The sequence below is a fragment of the Drosophila miranda genome, chromosome 4, assembly GCF_003369915.1.
Source record: "Drosophila miranda strain MSH22 chromosome 4, D.miranda_PacBio2.1, whole genome shotgun sequence".
Classification (NCBI taxonomy): domain Eukaryota; kingdom Metazoa; phylum Arthropoda; class Insecta; order Diptera; family Drosophilidae; genus Drosophila; species Drosophila miranda.
In genome coordinates this window covers 29,881,581-29,901,792 of record NC_046677.1, presented here as the reverse complement: position 1 = coordinate 29,901,792, position 20,212 = coordinate 29,881,581, and the positions used below count along the sequence as shown (strand labels likewise).

General features: G+C 50.2%; 7 protein-coding genes across 8 annotated transcripts; 2 read left to right on the top strand and 5 right to left on the bottom strand.

Annotated features, from left to right (window-relative positions):
- Positions 1–2,946: 2,946 nt before the first annotated feature.
- On the top strand, positions 2,947–15,275 carry LOC108161537 (secretion-regulating guanine nucleotide exchange factor). Of its 2 annotated transcripts, XM_033394121.1 has the most exons (5): positions 2,947–3,289; positions 3,391–3,446; positions 14,071–14,266; positions 14,322–15,094; positions 15,155–15,275. In XM_033394121.1, the coding sequence occupies exons 1-5, from the start codon at positions 3,272–3,274 to the stop codon at positions 15,249–15,251; spliced, it is 1,140 nt and encodes a 379-aa protein (XP_033250012.1). In that variant the 5' UTR covers positions 2,947–3,271; the 3' UTR covers positions 15,252–15,275. The 2 variants fall into 2 exon arrangements, with proteins under 2 accessions (XP_033250012.1, XP_033250011.1); XM_033394120.1 differs by lacking the exons at positions 14,071–14,266; positions 14,322–15,094; positions 15,155–15,275 and adding exons at positions 3,698–4,470; positions 4,541–4,914 and having other exon boundaries at positions 3,391–3,642.
- Positions 8,096–9,428, bottom strand: LOC108161530 (cathepsin D). Its single transcript, XM_017295810.2, has one exon. It carries the CDS (start codon positions 9,411–9,413, stop codon positions 8,115–8,117), a length of 1,299 nt encoding a protein of 432 aa, XP_017151299.2. The 5' UTR covers positions 9,414–9,428; the 3' UTR covers positions 8,096–8,114.
- On the bottom strand, positions 9,785–11,175 carry LOC117189111 (aspartic proteinase oryzasin-1-like). The gene has a single exon (XM_033394116.1). It carries the CDS (start codon positions 11,142–11,144, stop codon positions 9,918–9,920), a length of 1,227 nt encoding a protein of 408 aa, XP_033250007.1. The 5' UTR covers positions 11,145–11,175; the 3' UTR covers positions 9,785–9,917.
- LOC117189113 (lysosomal aspartic protease-like) lies at positions 11,259–12,613 on the bottom strand. The gene has a single exon (XM_033394118.1). The coding sequence runs from the start codon at positions 12,527–12,529 to the stop codon at positions 11,324–11,326; it is 1,206 nt and encodes a 401-aa protein (XP_033250009.1). The 5' UTR covers positions 12,530–12,613; the 3' UTR covers positions 11,259–11,323.
- Positions 15,276–16,252: 977 nt separating the features above from the next.
- On the top strand, positions 16,253–18,878 carry LOC117188907. The gene is made up of 4 exons (XM_033393480.1): positions 16,253–16,310; positions 16,370–16,761; positions 16,882–17,101; positions 18,871–18,878. Exons 1-4 carry the CDS (start codon positions 16,253–16,255, stop codon positions 18,876–18,878), a joined length of 678 nt encoding a protein of 225 aa, XP_033249371.1.
- A 19-nt stretch (positions 18,879–18,897) lies between these two features.
- Positions 18,898–19,744, bottom strand: LOC117188906 (cathepsin D-like). The gene is made up of 2 exons (XM_033393479.1): positions 19,706–19,744; positions 18,898–19,668 (listed from the first exon to the last, which is right to left on the bottom strand). Exons 1-2 carry the CDS (start codon positions 19,742–19,744, stop codon positions 18,898–18,900), a joined length of 810 nt encoding a protein of 269 aa, XP_033249370.1.
- On the bottom strand, positions 19,727–20,082 carry LOC117189118. The gene has a single exon (XM_033394127.1). It carries the CDS (start codon positions 20,059–20,061, stop codon positions 19,753–19,755), a length of 309 nt encoding a protein of 102 aa, XP_033250018.1. The 5' UTR covers positions 20,062–20,082; the 3' UTR covers positions 19,727–19,752.
- Between the last annotated feature and the right edge of the window lie 130 nt (positions 20,083–20,212).

Sequence of the window (20,212 nt, the reverse complement as noted above, 5' to 3'; positions counted from 1 at the left end):
ACTTACATTTCGCACTGGCCGATGCACTTTTAAGCCGAATATCTCCTCTTTTGCAGTGCACAATCATCTTTTGCGAGGATTTATTTACATCTGCAAATAAATAAATAAACAATAAAATTCCATCTTACAAAAATATACAAAAATGATCAAAAATACTATATTTGTTTATTAATTATCAAACATAGGTATTTATTATAGGTTATATTTCGTCTTCCAATATTGGAATATTCATTTGTTTTGCATTTCCAAACCACATTTAAACCTCTTTACCAAATCCTAAATTGGATTTTTCATTTAAGCGACATTTTTATGGTCGCTGACCCCAACAGTGCGACAGTTAGGTTGAAGTTCAATTAAAATGTCGGCCACACCAGAAAATATTCCATTTTCATAATTTGACAGGCATGGCGGGGCAGACATTTTCGGAGCCCCAACTCGTATCCGTCCGCGTTGAAGGATGTTTGATGTTTTATGGACTGAATCCGCAACCGCTTGGACGCAAAGCAATGGACAACAGCAGAAACCGCAGTCATGATTAGTGGTTGTCATGACCTTTGTCCTCTGCTTGGGTCCAGAAGTGCTTGGGATACAGGAGGGTGTATGCTCATAGGGGATGGGGGGATTACAACAACAAAAGTTCAATATTTCCGATAATTTAATTGCGGATTTCGCTTGCCAGTGATGCCAACGACATTAAAGGCCAAAAGTATAATTGCAAGTGCCAATCGGCAGCACCCCCAACCCCACCTTCCTCTCAGTGACACTCTTACCACTTTGGCTTATCACACGTTGGCGCTGTCCTTGCCCCACGCGCCATGCCACATCAAGTGCTAACCGCAGAGAAAAAGGAAAAGAAAAAGGAAAAAGTGTAAAGGAAAACAAACAAAACGCAACCTGCAATGAAAACGAAACCGCAGAAGCGTGAGGGGCAGCAAAAGTAAAAGCTACGTAAGCCATTTACTCGTTAACTGTTAATTCAGGGCGGGTGCACAGCCAAGGGGGAAGAGGGGAGGCAAGGAACGGAAGGGATCGAGAGGAACGTGCACGAGTGGCATGACAAAGCGACGACGCCGCCGACATAACACATTTGCACATCAAATTAGATTTAATTTCGAAAAAGCTGCAAAAAATGTCTCTTTTGGCAGAAGAACAACAGAAAAAGTGACACAAGACCAAGGAAACACGCAGCGGCAACAAAAAACGGGAAATAATGTGACAACCAACAGACAAAAGGTCGTAAAGATGCCGAAAACATACAGAAAATGGAGTCACGTGTCCGGGGGCCCTCGCCTAAATTACGCTCCTGGGAGCAGAAACCCACACAGATCCGCACATCCACTCACATGCACCCACAAATGCAGTGGCAAGTGGCAGAATAGAAAAAAGTCTTTTGGAATACACTTATTCCCAAAATCCACTTTTCGAATTTCTTCATTCTCGCGCCTACTGAACTCTGCTGCGGTTTGACAGCACTGAACTGCAATTAACATATCGATAGGTGCCATTAACAGGATTGTGTCTGTTAACAGATCACACATTGGCGCCAAATGTAAAAATTCAAAAACTATTAATTCAGGCCTATGTTATGTTGAAATATCTTTTGTTGGCTTTAACTGGACTTGGATCTTTTTTCTATAATGTAAGTTGCTTATATTTCGAATCCGTTGCATAATTTTTAAACATATCTTCCACAGTACATTTCTTATTCGAATTTCCACGCACGGCTTCACGGGTTCTTCAGTCATTCTTCTACAAGGTGACCACAGGAAAAACACAGGCTACAATAACCCTTCATCATATTCGCGCTAAGGACAGGGCATAACAATCCATACTGAAAGTCCAGTAAAAAGCGTTCCCTCAGCGAAACAAAAGAAGCGACTACGAAATATCCAGGAAGAAACATTAGTTAGGAAATCCTTGATTCCCCGGCGGGCTTTCCCCTTCATTTATTGCTCTATTCAAATTTGATTGCCCTGTACGCGGGGACATGTTGATTCGCTTTGAATTTAATTGAATGCTGGACTTCCATTCGGAAAGGAGTCGCCTCCGACTGCCTCCGATTGCATGTGGAGCTGCCGTCTTCCGTGGCATGGCCACGGGTGTGGTATCAAGTGAAAATCATCGGTTTCCATTTGAGGCGCTTAGGAACGGCCCCCCCTGGGTAGGTGCGAGTAGGTGTGTGCCTGCCGACTGTTTTGCATTGCAAATGCGGACGGACCCACAGTGCATTCTTCACGTGTGCGAGGGGCGCTCCTTTGAAGGCACAAGGGGGGCTCTGCATTGCATGCTAGCCGAACATGGACCCTTCTAATGTCCTGCTGTTAGCAAAGTTGCGCTTTTGGTTTCCTCTATGGCTCGCCGGGATTTCATGGCACTTGTAATTAAAAGCCAGTTCCCCTACAAATGGCAGAATCTGTAAGGTGTATACTCGTAAGAAGAGCTCTCCTGCGGCGGGTTTCTATGGGTTCTCCACTGTAGGGGATGCGGGTTTCGTTGCACTCGCTTTTGGGCCAGGCCAAGCCCACTTTGTGGCTAACTAGTGTCGCCGGGTTGACAATTAAAACTTAATTAAAACCGCATGCACTTTAACCTTTGCCCTGAACTTTAATGGCGCTTAATTACCATATATTTACATGCAATTTCCGTGATTTCGTGGCGTAACCATGGGATTACATAATCGCTTGTTCCCTCCATTTTTAGCCAAATGAGACATTACCCTTAGCCAGCGAGTTGTTAGCTGTTGCAAAATTTTGCCTTGGGAAAAGGGAGAACCCATTCCCAATTCAAAGGTTAACCTTGGCGGGAAACCATACAGAATCCACAGATAACAGACGCTGCTAACATCTCTGTTAAGCGGAAGATTGTGCTGCCAGACAGATGTGCCGGCAGAGCAGACCTGTTGTCGGGCAGAACAGCTGACTGCAACGGTCTGGCAGCACTCTGGCATTTGTTTACATTTTGTGTTGTGCACAGAACACAGAACACGCCGAAAGTGCAGAATATTATAAAAACCCCCGACAATATCAGAGTTATTTCACTTTTACATGAGCAGCCACAGGCAGAGGCACGCGTCCGGACGGCAAGCAGCTCCCAGTGGAGGCCAGAAAGCAGCACAAGTGCAGCAGCAGTGGAGCCCCCCAGAGCAGCCATCGACGGAGGAACAGCATTGTTGTTGTTGGCGTGACTGCGGCGTATTAAATCAGCGGCAACGACAGAGCGCGAAACAGCAACCGGAAGTGCAGCGCGAGGCGTGCAACTGGTGGCCACCGCAATGGAGGTCTTCGCCTGGGTAAGGCCCCCCGAAAGAGACATCGTCGCACGGCGATTCGCGATTTGAAATGCAAATTAATGAGTGATATCCTCTATCGTTTTTCGTGCCCTGTCGTGCAGGGTGCCAACTCTCACGGACAGCTCGGCCTTGGCTTTGAATCGGAGCTGTGCATGACGCCGCAGCGCCTGACCAGACACTCCTTCGCCCCCCAGTTGGTGCGCTGCATTCGCGGCGGCGGGGGGCACGTACTCGTGCTGGACACGAGCGGAAGGGTGCACGCCTGCGGCTGGAACAATCGCGGACAACTGGGCCTGGACTCGACGGAGGAGTGCCACAACGAGTTCCAGATGATTCCCTCAGAGTACTTTGAGGTGACACCAACGCTGCCATCCATCAAAGGCCACTTTCACCTCTCGATTCTTTCAGGAGGTGCCCATTGAAACGGTTAGCTGCGGCTGGGACATCTCTGGCGGGATAACCCTGACCAAGCGACTCTTCGTGTGGGGCTCCAACGCCTTCCAGCAGCTGGGGATCTGCCAGCGCGGGTTCATGGCCGTCCGTCGGCCCCTCCCCGTGCGGCTGCCCAAGGAGGAGCCCGCGCTGGCCATCAGCTTCGGGCTGCGCCACTGCGCAGTGCTCACGCAGGACCACAAGATCTACGTGTTCGGGCGGCTGCGCGTCATGGACCCCCCGCCCATCGAGCTGGACATCACGGCCACCACCCTGCACCGCTGCAACACGATGAAGATCCAGGTGCACAATCCGAACGAGCTGCGCATCGTGGCCCTCTCCAGCGGCCAGCACCACATGCTGCTCAAGTGCGTGGACCTGACCCAGGAAGGCGGCAGCACCAAGCGGATTCTGTCTTTGGGCGACAACAAGTTCGGCCAGTCCAACGCCTTCCTCTTCGAGGAGGACGTGCGGCAGCTGGCCGTCGGCTGGACCCACAATGCGGCGCTGCTCCGCAACAACGAGATCCTCATGTGGGGCCGCAACTGCTACGGACAGCTGGGCACGGGCTCGATCAGCGAGCAGCAGGCGGTGCCCCAGCCACTGAGCCTCCAACTGCCCGACGGTCAGACGCCTGCTCGCGTGCACATGGGGGCAGAGCACGGCCTGCTGCGGACCACAGCCGGCGAGATCTACACCTGGGGCTGGAACGAGCACGGAAACTGCGGCAACAACAGTACAGAGAATGTGTAAGCATCTCCCTTCTGCCAGTGGATTGGCTTTAAATTCAATTTTCAATCTGTTTTGATCAATTTCCAGATGCAGCCCTACACTCGTGGAAATCCCGGGACGCGTGAAGTTGGCCGGAGCTGGCTCGGGCTTCTGTTACGCCATTTCCGAGTCGTCTGTTAATTAATTTTATAATAAATGTTAAAAATGCTTAAAAATACTAAACGGAATATCGAAATTGAGGTATTTGATGTCGGATCATGAGCAAAATTGTACGAATAATCAAACCCAAGCAGTTGGCGCTCTTTCTTCCATCGATAGTTGAAGAAACATCGATGTATCGATAGTAACAATGAAGTTTTTCAACCTTCAGCAGCTTTACTTGAACTCCGCGGAATTTTCGTTGCAAATACTATTTGCCATTTTACAGTGAAAATAAAGTGCTTTGTTTTTCAAAAACTTAATCTTTTCCACAGAAAAAGAAGGTAAATATGGTAAATGGTAGATTTTTATAGATTTTATTCGAAATGTGCGGCTTGCCAGGCAATTAGTGGATGAATTTGAGGGCGCTTATGGTTTTTGAAGCCAACAAGTGCAAATGGCGATGGAGAATCATCAAAGTGCAATGAAATATTCGAAATATTTGCGGCACCGGCCTCTACACACTCGTGTTCCATGATAGATGCCTCAGAGCAGAGAACTATCTCCCTTAAATAATTGGCCCAAAGTGAGACATCGCTTCTTCTGCGCAAAATGCAATGGATTGGATTGATATTTCTTCGATCCGCAGAAGTCTCACTTTAAGACTTCTGTGGGCATGTGTATGCCGGCATTTTTCGTTCACCAATACACAAAAAGATTAACCAGTGCTGCCAATAGTTCATCCACTGATACACACACGCACACACACCACTCAAGCCTCCACGACCTCTGACTGGGCAGCACTGTCGTGGTAGGCGGCTGTGTCGGGCAGTAATTCCGAGAAACTTCAGCGTGTATTAGTAGACCACTACGCATAAATAAAATAAATTTCCCATAAATCAATTTTTTTTGTGCAACCGATCGCCATAAACAAACGAACAGACGACTGGGATCCGATTACTTCCATTTCGCTCGAAGCAGTGAAGGTTCTCGTTCAGCGGTGTTTCTTTCCAATAAACATTTTCATTTCTTTCTCGCCCAAAAAGATGTCGGAGAATAGCTTCAACTCAAAGTATTTGGACGATGACGATGAGCACGATGAGGACGATGCGATTGCTGCCTCTGAGGGTGTGTACCAATGAATCCTCTAAACTAAATATAATCCAAGCGTTTGTCTCGCGCTTTAGGCAAAGTTTCGAGCCAGCTGGCCAAGCGCATCTGGCAGCCAACCATCGATGATATTACCCCTGGGGTCTGGGAGCCGCCCGAGAAGCCCCTGCCCCACGTGGAGGAGGATGCTCCGATGAGTGCCGAGGCCCTGGCGGAGGCTCTAGCGGTGAGCGAGATCGCCTCGGACTTTATACACGAAGTGGAGCGCGCTCTCTACGGCGACAACAGCAAGGATCCGGAAAACGGCTCCGCCCAGTACTTCAAGGCGGCCGAGAATTATTCGCTGTTTGGCGCCAACTACATGGGCTTGGAGGAGGACAAGACCAAAAAACCGCCGCCGGGCTTCGACCAAATCTCCAGTCAGATTGCGGCTGGATCGGCCGGAGTATCCGGCCAAAGCTACTCGGGGGTAAGTGGTGCTCTAGGCTTTCAATGAATTAGGAATCGATGATTCGTTGGCTAGAATATGCCCAATATGCCCTCCTTCTTAGCTGTTCTGAGGAAAACCCCAACTCTATCCGTATTTCAGGGACCCTCTTCATCCGGAATGGGCGGCATGGCAATGTCCCAGCAGCCGCAGCACAAGGCCGCGAATCAGCCAGGACCTGCAGCGCTGCTTCCACAGCAGCAGCATCATCCGCGTCATTATTCGCCAGCGACACTGCCCAGGGTCATAGCCGAGGCAGCAGCTCTGGCTGGAGCTGGGGCTGGCATCGACATTGGCCTGCACGCCCATGGACATCTGCCCAGTGCCACGGAAATGGCCATCGGACACATTTACCAGGAGCTCTTGGGCATGAATTTCAATCAGGCCAATATACAGCAGCAGCAGCAGCAACACCACCACAAGCAGCAGCAGCAGCACCACCACCAGCAGCAACAGGCGGCTCTCAAGCAGCAGCAGCAGGCGGCTCTGAAGCAGCAGCAGCAGGCGGCTCTGAAGCAGCAGGCGGCTCTCCTGCAGCAGCAGGTGGCTCTCCAGCAGCAACAGCAGGCGGCTCTGAAGCAGCAGCAGCAGGCGGCTCTGAAGCAGCAGGCGGCTCTCCTGCAGCAGCAGGCGGCTCTCCAGCAGCAGCAGCAGGCGGCTCTGAAGCAGCAGCAGCAGGCGGATCTGAAGCAGCAGGCGGCTCTCCTGCAGCAGCAGGTGGCTCTCCAGCAGCAACAGCAGGCGGCTCTGGAGCAGCAGCAGCAGGCGGCTCTGAAGCAGCAGGCGGTTCTCAAGCAGAAGCAGGCGGCTCTCCAGCAGCAGCAACAGCAGCAGGTAGCTCTCCAGCAGCAGCAGCAACAGCACTCGGTGGCCAATCCTGGTGTCGCCGCCACTGCCATGATGTACGCCAATATCGAGCTGCAACAGCAGGTGACCTTGCATCAGATACAACTGCAGCAGATTCGCCACCACCAGCAGCATCAGCACCAGCAACAGCACCGTACAGTACGCGGCATCTACGGGACCAATGGCAAGGGACCACATTTCGGACCACAGAAAAGGCATCCACAAAAACAAAAAGAATATTTCTAAGGCACAGAAATACACAGAAAATGTATACTCTAAATTTTACGAAAGCTCGAATTTAAAGTGGTCTTCAAAACGAGAGACAGATTCTCTCTTCTTAAAGAAAAGCCTCAGCATTCCTAGAGCGGGAAATCAAATTGTTTTGTCTTACAAAATAAATTCATATAAATCGTAGAACTTCCAGCAAAGAGTTCAGACCTTGACGAATATTGCTCATTCCAAATCAAACTTAAAATCAATTAAAAAATACGAATTTCTCAATAGAAAAAAAAATTTAAAAGACCAGTACATTCTGCATTTGTAAGTGCTTGAATTTTCTATGAATATTCTGCACCAGATAACGATTTTCTCCATATATACTATAACATAACATCCTTCCATACAAACACTTCATATATACTGTATACAAAACATTTAAAAAACAAAGAGAAGCAACCATTCTAAATAAAATGTTAAATACAAAAAAGTGAAAGGCCTTTAAAAAATAAATATAAGTGTAAAGAAAGGGAAATTAAATGTAATATTTAAATCCAAAATTAAAGACTGCCCAAAGAATCTCTAAACAAATTATATATATACCCACAGATGTCCAAAATTGGCTAAGAATATCCATCATAAACGAGGAATGAGTGAAAGAAGGAACACAGTTTGAAGATCTCCGAACATAGGCACACAACCAAATACTATATAGTATAGCTATTGGGTACTTTATAGACATTGATAGAACACCTTCCAAAATGTACCAAAAGTAGCCCAAATAGTGCCCCTATATATACGATATATCCACCACAAAATTCCAACTTTATTTTCTAGAAATCTAACAGAAATTTATGTTCCTTTCTACTTGGCCTTGGCAATGCCAATCCTATTCTGCTCCACATCGAACGACACATAGTGCTCCCTGAAGAAGACATCTCCGATGATCCAGAAATTGAGCCCCGCCAAGTCCATGAAGCCCGTGATGCAGACATCCCCTTCGTAGGCGATCACATACTCCTGTGGCCGCACCTGGAACTTCTTGCCGGCGATGCCGAGCTCCAGGACCGGCAGATAGCTGATTCGCCCACAGGGCACCTGCCAGATGCCGTTGGTGGCATTGTAGGTGGCCCTGATTTTGGTGTTCAGCTGCGTGATGTCCTCGGTGGGTCCCACTATCAGAGAGGTGCCCGAGTCCATGATGGCCTTGCAGCTGTTGCAGCGACGACACTTCTTCGAGGGGAAACCAATGTAGTCCATCGTGAACTGCCACATTTTCTGTTGGGTTACGTTCACGTGGGTCAACGAGCCGTGGTACAGGCTCGAGTTGGAGCCGCCCAAGATCAGCGATCCCCCGTCGCCGCTCTTCAGGTGGAACGAGAATATCGAGCTATCGACCAACTTCTGATCGATCATCTGATAGAATGGAGGCCTGGCACCTGTCACGGAAGCCCTGGGATACGCCAAGCCCAGGACCCCATCGAAGCTGCTGCACGTGTCCGTTTGGCTGACCAGCCCGAAACCCTGGTCCTTTATCGAGATCTGCCCAATGGACACCGTTTCCGAGGCTGTCACGCCGCTCACCTTTCCGACTCCGTAGGTGATGCTGAAGGAGGTGCCGTTGGCCTTGAAGGACTTCGATTTGGCCGCCTGGAACACAGCGTTGCCGCACTCCTTGATGCAGGTGCTGCAGTTGGAGTTGGGAATCCATAGATCCGATGAACCCGTATCGAACTGCACGGTGAACGCTTGATCGGAGACAAACAGAGGTCCGTAGAACTGGGTTTGAAACGCATTAAAGAGCGGTTCGATGGCCTCTGCAGGTGCACTGGTGGTGGTCGTGTTGGTGGTGCTCTGAGTCGTTACTGCTGGCATTCCGAACTTGCGTCGCATGTGCTTCCGACTGGCCCACAGGTGTCGGCCATGTGGCAGCTTGCGGTGCCTGTGTCGCTGCATCGCAATTCTGTGAAACGCCTCACTGGCACAGAGGAACGCACAGAGCAGCAGGATAACCACACGTCGATTCATGTTCGAAACTCTGCTCAACCTCCAGTCCGCGCTGCAGTACTTATAGTCTTTGAATAGGGCTTTATCGGGCCAAAAGCTGGATTTGGTGGCATAACATTCGCACGTAAGGCCGTGCCATGTGCCGAAAACACACATAATTTGGTTCTCATTATGTGATTTATCGAGTAATATAGTTTCTATAGGGTGGTGCTGTGTGCTAAGTCTCTCAATTATATAAAAAAGTCCCAAATTTTGTACTCATATTTGCGCTCCGTGCGAGCAAAGCGAGTGGACGCGGCCGAAACGGAGCGAGAGAACCGAACAAAGCGATTAAGCCGAACGAAGAGAAGCGAGTGAGCCAGGGGTTGGTGCACGAAACACTAAACTCCTTATGAGAACTAAAAGCACAGTTTAGAGCATTGTAGGACTTAGCTTAGACTTTAATATGCTCTATATTTGATTATCGGACCCCTAAAGCTTTTTAGTTTCTTTTAAACATTATTTATTATTATATTTGTATTCTATTATATTGATTATTATATTGGACACTATTTATGAATATATTTGAGTACATTTAGACATCTCCCAACTCAAATTTCCTATACAATGCGCAAGCACTTGGATACCCTAACATTCATTTGGCATCAATTCAATTCCCATTCAATGCATAGCCGTGGCCAGTCCAATTTGATTGTAGCCCATGTCATAGACCGTGTAGTAGGCGCCCATAAAGACCTCGCCGAGTATCCACAGGTCACTGCCCGCGAGGCTGGTGAAGCTCGAGACACACGTCTCCCCGTACTGCAGAATATAGTCGGATGGCTGCAGGGGGAACTCCTTTCGGGCAATGGTGAAAACCATCGTCGGCAGGCTGGCTATCGTCGAGCAGTTGACCAGAAAAACGCCGCTCGTGTCCTGCGGATTGAGCACAGCCAACAACTGGTTGATCTTTTTGTTCGCGGCTGTTGGAGCCACCAGCAGGGAAGTGCCCACATCGAGTATGGCCTGGCAGTGGGTGCAAAAGGTCTTCCCGCCCAGCACCGCACTGGTCATCACGAACTGCCAGTATCCCTGCTGGGAGACGGGGACGTAGGTGAGGCAGCCGCTGAAGAGTGTCGCATCAATGCCGCCGAGAACTAGCTCGCCCCCGTCTGTGGCATTGGTGCCGTTCCTGTTCAGATAGATGGAGAAGACCGGGTGCTTGATCAGCCCTTGGGCCACCAGGTTGTAGAACGGCGGAGTGACCCCGCCGATCGAGATACTCGCGTAGCCCAGACCCAACATCCCGTCGAAGGGGGAGGAGAGAAACGTGGCCTCTGGCTGTTCGGTGATCTCGGCAAAGACCTGCCTCTGAATGGCCAGCTCCGCTATGGTGACCGTGTCCTGCGACAGGATGCCCGAGAGCGCCACTCCTCCCTGCGACTTCGAGGCGTATTCGATCGTGAAGGCCGTGCCATTGGCCACATACGAGCGCGAGGACTTTGAGTCGTACTGGTTGTGGCTCACGCAGGACTTGACCGTGGCCGGACACTTGCTGGAGGGCACCCAGAGATTCGCAGAGCCCGTATCGATCAGCAGGATGAACTCCTGCGGCGGGGTGCCAATCGTCACTGGCAGATAGTACTCCGTGTTGAAGGCATTCCCCAATCTAGTCCCAATCGAGCCAGAGTCCTTTGTTGTCTCTGTTGCTGTTGCTGTCTCTGGTGCTGTTGTGGTGGCATTCAGTTTGTGTTTTATCGACAGGGACTTGAGCTCGTTCTGCACATTGAGATGACTCGCCTGGGGATTCCGGCGTCTGCCCACCTTCAGGCGCCTCCGACACTCCACCTCCAATGAGCAGAGGGCCAGTATTAGCATCAGTTTACAGCAGTTCCACTTCACCTCCATCGCGGTGCGGCTGTCGACTCAATGTGTGACCGCCCTTCGGTCACGTATTTATAGCCGCTCTGGCCGTGCACCGTTGGGCCAAGAATTTCACACGTGATAGCGTCAAGAAACATATTTCGGGGGTGCGGGGGAGGGCATTCCACATTTATTATTGCATATTTCTCGAAGAAGAACAAAACTTAGTTGCTCAAAGGAGCGAAACCCACGCGATTCTGGCCAAAATCGAACTGCGTGTAGTACTGGCCGAGGAAGACATCGCCCAGGACCCAGAAGTCGGTGCCGATTTCGGTGAAGGTGGACATGCAGGACGTATAGCCTTCGTCGTGGAACACGCTGATGTACGCAGAGGCAGGCAGGTCGAAGGTGGTGCCCCCAATGTTGAAGCTCAGCACGGGAAGGGAGTCCAAGGTGGCGCAGGGAATGTAGTTGCTGCCTTCGATGAGGACGGCCCCAATGAGCTGATTTATCTGGGTATAGACCGCCTGGGGACAGGCCAGCAGGGAGGTACCCGTGTCGGCAATGGCCTGGCAGCCGTCGCACAGCACCGTGCCGTTCCAGGAGATGCTGTCCACGCTGAACTGCCAGTATCCCTCCTGGGAGACGGGCACGTAGGTGAGATCGCCGGCCATCAGCGTCTCATCGACGCCGCCGAGCAGCAGCTGGCCACCCTCCTCGGAGGAGCCGTTCCTCGCCAGATAGAAGCCGAAGGTCGGCTCATCGATGAGCCCCTGCTCGTACAGGTTGTAGAACGGCGGCACCACGGAGTCCACGGCTATCGTCTGGTATCCCATTCCCAGGATCCCATCGAAGGCGACGTCCGTGAAGCTGCTGCCCGGCTGCGACACCGCCTCGCCGAAGGTCTGATTGGCAATGGCCAGTCCGTTGATGGTCACAGTATCCGTGGCCAGGTATCCGGTCACACTGCCCGTTCCGTACTGGATCGAGAAGTTCTGGCTGTTGGCCACATACGTGGACGAGGCACTGGCGTTGTACTGGTTGTGCTGCTGGCAGGCCACGTCCGTGGACAGGCACTGGGCCGAGGGTATCCACAGGTTGGAGGAGCCGGTGTCGAACACCACGTTGAAGTACTGCGGAGGAGTGCCGATGCTGATCTGTCCGTAGTAGTACATGTTCATCGAGTTGCCCAGCTCCTCGGTGGTGTAGTCCGGCTCGCTGTTCGACGGATAATCATTTCCGTAGTCCGGCTGTCCGTAGTCGTACACCACGTAGTTCTCGATGAGCTGCTGATACTTGTGCCTCAGCGAGCGCACCTCCTGCTTCACATGCTGGCGACTCCTCTTGTGCTCGCTCTTGTGGATCTTGATCCTCTGCAGCTCGGCACTGGCCAGCGCCAGTACACACAGTAGCACAAACCACTTGAACATTTTATTCCTTTTTAGATTCTCGTTAAACTGTCTTTTCGATGATGCCCTTTTAGTGTCAGGGGCCGGACTGCTGAAGACACCCCCAGGGAACGGCCTTTTATTGGCTCGACCCCATGACAAGGGCAAAGCCGGCCGCAATGGATCACCGATAGATAAAATTTACTGGAAAAAGATATCTCATGTGATCGATTGTCCATGCCGATCGTTTACACGAATCGCAGACGTGCCAAAAATAAACAAAAAAAATATATTAACCATTAAACGCAGACACTGGGCTTTCCAAGAATCTAAATGACGGATTTTGAATGAAAAATTGTAGAAACAATTGCACTTTTCGGACTGGGCTTCATTGATAAGGAAGAGGTCATAATTGTATGGTAAACAAATCAATTTGCAGAGATAAATATGGTCTGAAAACTAATGTTCTTATCTTATCTTCAATTAAAAGTTGACTCCCTGCGGAAGGGTAGATTGACCTTGAATTCGAACAAGGTCATGGAGAAAGAGGGAGAGCTTGAAAAGCATAAACATACAAATGTTGAGGTACCCGAGTCCCAAATGTGGAAACTGCAGCAGATGCCGCTTGAATCAGGGACCAGTGGCTCCAGGAACTCAACAAATTTTTTTTGAAAAGCCACAAACATGGTGAAATTGTACAGAATTATCCAGTAATACTTGTTAAATTGTTATTCTATGCTAAGTACATCCAATTAAGTTCCAGTTCAAGGTGTAACAAGGCCCATACTAAAATTACATTGGGAAATTGTTCTTTTCTTGGAAAATGGCTTACTACGAGTACATTGTTTTTCCCCATTTGCCTAATGGGGAAAAACAAAGTAATAAATTGTCTTTGGTCATCTTTATTACATTAATTTTTCTTTCCCTTTTTTATGTCCATTTCCAAACCCTTTATTGTTCCTATGACAAAAAAGAGAACAAGACCCGCGCTCATATTTCTGTGGTGAGATTTCCGTAGCAAATTCAATTTTTCGCATGATTTTCACCCCTTTAGCCGTTTCCAATAAGAGCACACGCATAACAAAAGAGAGAGTTTCTTACCTTATTGGCAGCGCTCTCTCTTACTCTTCCTTTTTGATCTGCTTCTTGTCTGCGCCTAGTTCTCCTGCAGTGTTAGAAAGAGAGAGCGATAGATGTGCATTTGGCACGTATGCCATGGCGAACGAAGGGCAAGGCAACCTCGAGATCGAATGAAAAGCTTTCAGCTTTCAAAATATACATATGTACATACATATGCACGCACATATGTAGGTGTATTAGATATACATTAATATGTGCATACATATGTATAAGCCACTTGCTGCACTGCACATTTCCACACATCAACCATCAGGCATGCCATTTTTTTAGTTTAAAAAAAAAACACTTTAGAGCCAGGATTTTGGATATTTCCCACTGCACTGCACTAACACAAATAGCGCGAATATATTTTGCGATTTGTATAAGCTTTTTACTGCTTTTTGCGGCCAAAGAACGCGGAGCTAAGACGACAAAAAAAATTGAACAGAAAGCGAGACGCGTAGGCCGCAGCGCCTGACCAGACACTCCTTCGCCCCCCAGCTGGTGCGCTGCATTCGCGGCGGCGGGGGGCACGTACTCGTCCTGGACACGAGCGGAAGGGTGCACGCCTGCGGCTGGAACAATCGCGGACAACTGGGCCTGGACTCGACGGAGGAGTGCCACAACGAGTTCCAGATGATTCCCTCAGAGTACTTTGAGGTGACACCAACGCTGCCATCCATCAAAGGCCACTTTCACCTCTCGATTCTTTCAGGAGGTGCCCATTGAAACGGTTAGCTGCGGCTGGGACATCTCTGGCGGGATAACCCTGACCAAGCGACTCTTCGTGTGGGGCTCCAACGCCTTCCAGCAGCTGGGGATCTGCCAGCGCGGGTTCATGGCCGTCCGTCGGCCCCTCCCCGTGCGGCTGCCCAAGGAGGAGCCCGCGCTGGCCATCAGCTTCGGGCTGCGCCACTGCGCAGTGCTCACGCAGGACCACAAGATCTACGTGTTCGGGCGGCTGCGCGTCATGGACCCCCCGCCCATCGAGCTGGACATCACGGCCACCACCCTGCACCGCTGCAACACGATGAAGATCCAGGTGCACAATCCGAACGAGCTGCGCATCGTGGCCCTCTCCAGCGGCCAGCACCACATGCTGCTCAAGTGCGTGGACCTGACCCAGGAGGGCGGCAGCACCAAGCGGATTCTGTCTTTGGGCGACAACAAGTTCGGCCAGTCCAACGCCTTCCTCTTCGAGGAGGACGTGCGGCAGCTGGCCGTCGGCTGGACCCACAATGCGGCGCTGCTCCGCAACAACGAGATCCTCATGTGGGGCCGCAACTGCTACGGACAGCTGGGCACGGGCTCGATCAGCGAGCAGCAGGCGGTGCCCCAGCCACTGAGCCTCCGACTGCCCGACGGCCAGACGCCTGCTCGCGTGCACATGGGGGCAGAGCACGGCCTGCTGCGGACCACAGCCGGCGAGATCTACACCTGGGGCTGGAACGAGCACGGAAACTGTGGCAGCAACAGTACAGAGAATGTGTAAGAATCTCCCTTCTGCCAGTGGATTGGCTTTAAATTCAATTTTCGATCAATTTCCAGATGCAGCCCTACACTCGTGGAAATCCCGGGACGCGTGAAGTTGGCCGGAGCTGGCTCGGGCTTCTGTTACGCCATTTCCGAGTCGTCTGTTAATTAATTTTATAATAAATGTTAAAAATGCTTAAAAATACTAAACGGAATATCGAAATTGAGGTATTTGATGTCGGATCATGAGCAAAATTGTACGAATAATCAAACCCAAGCAGTTGGCGCTCTTTCTTCCATCGATAGTTGAAGAAACATCGATGTATCGATAGTAACAATGAAGTTTTTCAACCTTCAGCAGCTTTACTTGAACTCCGCGGAATTTTCGTTGCAAATACTATTTGCCATTTTTACAGTGAAAATAAAGTGCTTTGTGTTTCAAAAACTTAATCTTTTCCACAGAAAAAAGAAGGTAAATATGGTAAATGGTAGATTTTTATAGATTTTATTCGAAATGTGCGGCTTGCCAGGCAATTAGTGGATGAATTTGAGGGCGCTTATGGTTTTTGAAGCCAACAAGTGCAAATGGCGATGGAGAATCATCAAAGTGCAATGAAATATTCGAAATATTTGCGGCACCGGCCTCTACACACTCGTGTTCCATGATAGATGCCTCAGAGCAGAGAACTATCTCCCTTAAATAATTGGCAGCACTGAAAAAGTCGCCCAAAGTTAGACATCGCTTCTTCTGCGCAAAATGCAATGGATTGGATTGATATTTCTTCGATCCGCAGAAGTCTCACTTTAAGACTTCTGTGGGCATGTGTATGCCGGCATTTTTCGTTCACCAATACACAAAAAGATTAACCAGTGCTGCCAATAGTTCATCCACTGATACACACACGCACACACACCACTCAAGCCTCCACGACCTCTGACTGGGCAGCACTGTCGTGGTAGGCGGCTGTGTCGGGCAGTAATTCCGAGAAACTTCACTACGCATAAATAAAATAAATTTCCCATAAATCAATTTTTTTTGTGCAACCGATCGCCATAAACAAACGAACAGACGACTGGGATCCGATTACTTCCATTTCGCTCGAAGCAGTGAAGGTTCTCGTTCAGCGGTGTTTCTTTCCAATAAACATTTTCATTTCTTTCTCGCCCAAAAAGATGTCGGAGAATAGCTTCAACTCAAAGTATTTGGACGATGCGATTGCTGCCTCTGAGGGTGTGTACCAATGAATCCTCTAAACTAAATATAATCCAAGCGTTTGTCTCGCGCTTTAGGCAAAGTTTCGAGCCAGCTGGCCAAGCGCATCTGGCAGCCAACCATCGATGATATTACCCCTGGGGTCTGGGAGCCGCCCGAGAAGCCCCTGCCCCACGTGGAGGAGGATGCTCCGATGAGTGCCGAGGCCCTGGCGGAGGCTCTAGCGGTGAGCGAGATCGCCTCGGACTTTATACACGAAGTGGAGCGCGCTCTCTACGGCGACAACAGCAAGGATCCGGAAAACGGCTCCGCCCAGTACTTCAAGGCGGCCGAGAATTATTCGCTGTTTGGCGCCAACTACATGGGCTTGGAGGAGGACAAGACCAAAAAACCGCCGCCGGGCTTCGACCAAATCTCCAGTCAGATTGCGGCTGGATCGGCCGGAGTATCCGGCCAAAGCTACTCGGGGGTAAGTGGTGCTCTAGGCTTTCAATGAATAAGGAATCGATGATTCGTTGGCTAGAATATGCCCAATATGCCCTCCTTCTTAGCTGTTCTGAGGAAAACCCCAACTCTATCCGTATTTCAGGGACCCTCTTCATCCGGAATTTGCGGCATGGCAATGTCCCAGCAGCCGCAGCACAAGGCCGCGAATCAGCCAGGACCTGCAGCGCTGCTTCCACAGCAGCAGCATCATCCGCGTCATTATTCGCCAGCGACACTGCCCAGGGTCATAGCCGAGGCAGCAGCTCTGGCTGGAGCTGGGGCTGGCATCGACATTGGCCTGCACGCCCATGGACATCTGCCCAGTGCCACGGAAATGGCCATCGGACACATTTACCAGGAGCTCATGGGCATGAATTTCAATCAGGCCAATATACAGCAGCAGCAGCAGCAACACCACCACTACCAGCAGCAGCAGGCGGCTCTCCAGCAGCAACAGGCGGCTCTCCAGCAGCAACAGGCGGCTCTCAAGCAGCAGCAGCAGGCGGCTCTGAAGCAGCAGCAGCAGCAGCAGGCGGCTCTGAAGCAGCAGGCGGCTCTCCTGCAGCAGCAGGCGGCTCTCCAGCAGCAGCAGCAGGCGGCTCTGAAGCAGCAGCAGCAGGCGGCTCTGAAGCAGCAGGCGGCTCTCCTGCAGCAGCAGGCGGCTCTCCAGCAGCAGCAGCAGGCGGCTCTGAAGCAGCAGCAGCAGGCGGCTCTGAAGCAGCAGCAGCAGGTGGCTCTCCAGCAGCAACAGCAGGCGGCTCTGAAGCAGCAGCAGCAGGCGGCTCTGCAGCAGCAGGCGGCTCTCCTGCAGCAGCAGGTGGCTCTCCAGCAGCAACAGCAGGCTCTCAAGCAGCAGCAGCAGGCGGCTCTGAAGCAGCAGCAGCAGGCGGCTCTGAAGCAGCAGCAGCAGGCGGCTCTGAAGCAGCAGGCGGCTCTCAAGCAGCAGCAGGTGGCTCTCAAGCAGCAGCAGGCGGCTCTCCAGCAGCAGCAACAGCAGCAGGTAGCTCTCCAGCAGCAGCAGCAACAGCACTCGGTGGCCAATCCTGGTGTCGCCGCCACTGCCATGATGTACGCCAATATCGAGCTGCAACAGCAGGTGACCTTGCATCAGATACAACTGCAGCAGATTCGCCACCACCAGCAGCATCAGCACCAGCAACAGCACCGTACAGTACGCGGCATCTACGGGACCAATGGCAAGGGACCACATTTCGGACCTCCACATTTCGGCGGTCGCAAATAGGCACAGGAAAGGCATCCACAAAAACAAAAAGAATATTTCTAAGGCACAGAAATACACAGAAAATGTATACTCTAAATTTTACGAAAACTCGAATTTAAAGTGGTCTTCAAAACGAGAGACAGATTCTCTCTTCTTAAAGAAAAGCCTCAGCATTCCTAGAGCGGGAAATCAAATTTTTTTTTCTTACAAAATAAATTCATATAAATCGTAGAACTTCTAGCAAAGAGTTCAGACCTTGACGAATATTGCTCATTCCAAATCAAACTTAAAATCAATTAAAAAATACGAATTTCTCAATAGAAAAAAAAATTTAAAAGACCAGTACATTCTGCATTTGTAAGTGCTTGAATTTTCTATGAATATTCTGCACCAGATAACGATTTTCTCCATATATACTATAACATAACATCCTTCCATACAAACACTTCATATATACTGTATACAAAACATTTAAAAAACAAAGAGAAGCAACCATTCTAAATAAAATGTTAAATACAAAAAAGTGAAAGGCCTTTAAAAAAGAAATATAAGTGTAAAGAAAGGGAAATTAAATGTAATATTTAAATCCAAAATTAAAGACTGCCCAAAGAATCTCTAAACAAATTATATATATACCCACAGATGTCCAAAATTGGCTAAGAATATCCATCATAAACGAGGAATGAGTGAAAGAAGGAACACAGTTTGAAGATCTCCGAACATAGGCACACAACCAAATACTATATAGTATAGCTATTGGGTACTTTATAGACATTGATAGAACACCTTCCAAAATGTACCAAAAGTAGCCCAAATAGTGCCCCTATATATACGATATATCCACCACAAAATTCCAACTTTATTTTCTAGAAATCTAACAGAAATTTATGTTCCTTTCTACTTGGCCTTGGCAATGCCAATCCTATTCTGCTCCACATCGAACGACACATAGTGCTCCCTGAAGAAGACATCTCCGATGATCCAGAAATTGAGCCCCGCCAAGTCCATGAAGCCCGTGATGCAGACATCCCCTTCGTAGGCGATCACATACTCCTGTGGCCGCACCTGGAACTTCTTGCCGGCGATGCCGAGCTCCAGGACCGGCAGATAGCTGATTCGCCCACAGGGCACCTGCCAGATGCCGTTGGTGGCATTGTAGGTGGCCCTGATTTTGGTGTTCAGCTGCGTGATGTCCTCGGTGGGTCCCACTATCAGAGAGGTGCCCGAGTCCATGATGGCCTTGCAGCTGTTGCAGCGACGACACTTCTTCGAGGGGAAACCAATGTAGTCCATCGTGAACTGCCACATTTTCTGTTGGGTTACGTTCACGTGGGTCAACGAGCCGTGGTACAGGCTCGAGTTGGAGCCGCCCAAGATCAGCGATCCCCCGTCGCCGCTCTTCAGGTGGAACGAGAATATCGAGCTATCGACCAACTTCTGATCGATCATCGGATAGAATGGAGGCCTGGCACCTGTCACGGAAGCCCTGGGATACGCCAAGCCCAGGACCCCATCGAAGCTGCTGCACGTGTCCGTTTGGCTGACCAGCCCGAAGCCCTGGTCCTTTATCGAGATCTGCCCAATGGACACCGTTTCCGAGGCTGTCACGCCGCTCACCTTTCCGACTCCGTAGGTGATGCTGAAGGAGGTGCCGTTGGCCTTGAAGGACTTCGATTTGGCCGCCTGGAACACAGCGTTGCCGCACTCCTTGATGCAGGTGCTGCAGTTGGAGTTGGGAATCCATAGATCCGATTAACCCGTATCGAACTGCACGGTGAACGCTTGATCGGAGACAAACAGAGGTCCGTAGAACTGGGTTTGAAACGCATTAAAGAGCGGTTCGATGGCCTCTGCAGGTGCACTGGTGGTGGTCGTGTTGGTGGTGCTCTGAGTCGTTACTGCTGGCATTCCGAACTTGCGTCGCATGTGCTTCCGACTGGCCCACAGGTGTCGGCCATGTGGCAGCTTGCGGTGCCTGTGTCGCTGCATCGCAATTCTGTGAAACGCCTCACTGGCACAGAGGAACGCACAGAGCAGCAGGATAACCACACGTCGATTCATGTTTGAAACTCTGCTCAATCTCCAGTCCGCGCTGCAGTACTTATAGTCTTTGAATAGGGCTTTATCGGGCCAAAAGCTGGATTTGGTGGCATAACATTCGCACGTAAGGCCGTGCCATGTGCCGAAAACACACATAATTTGGTTCTCATTA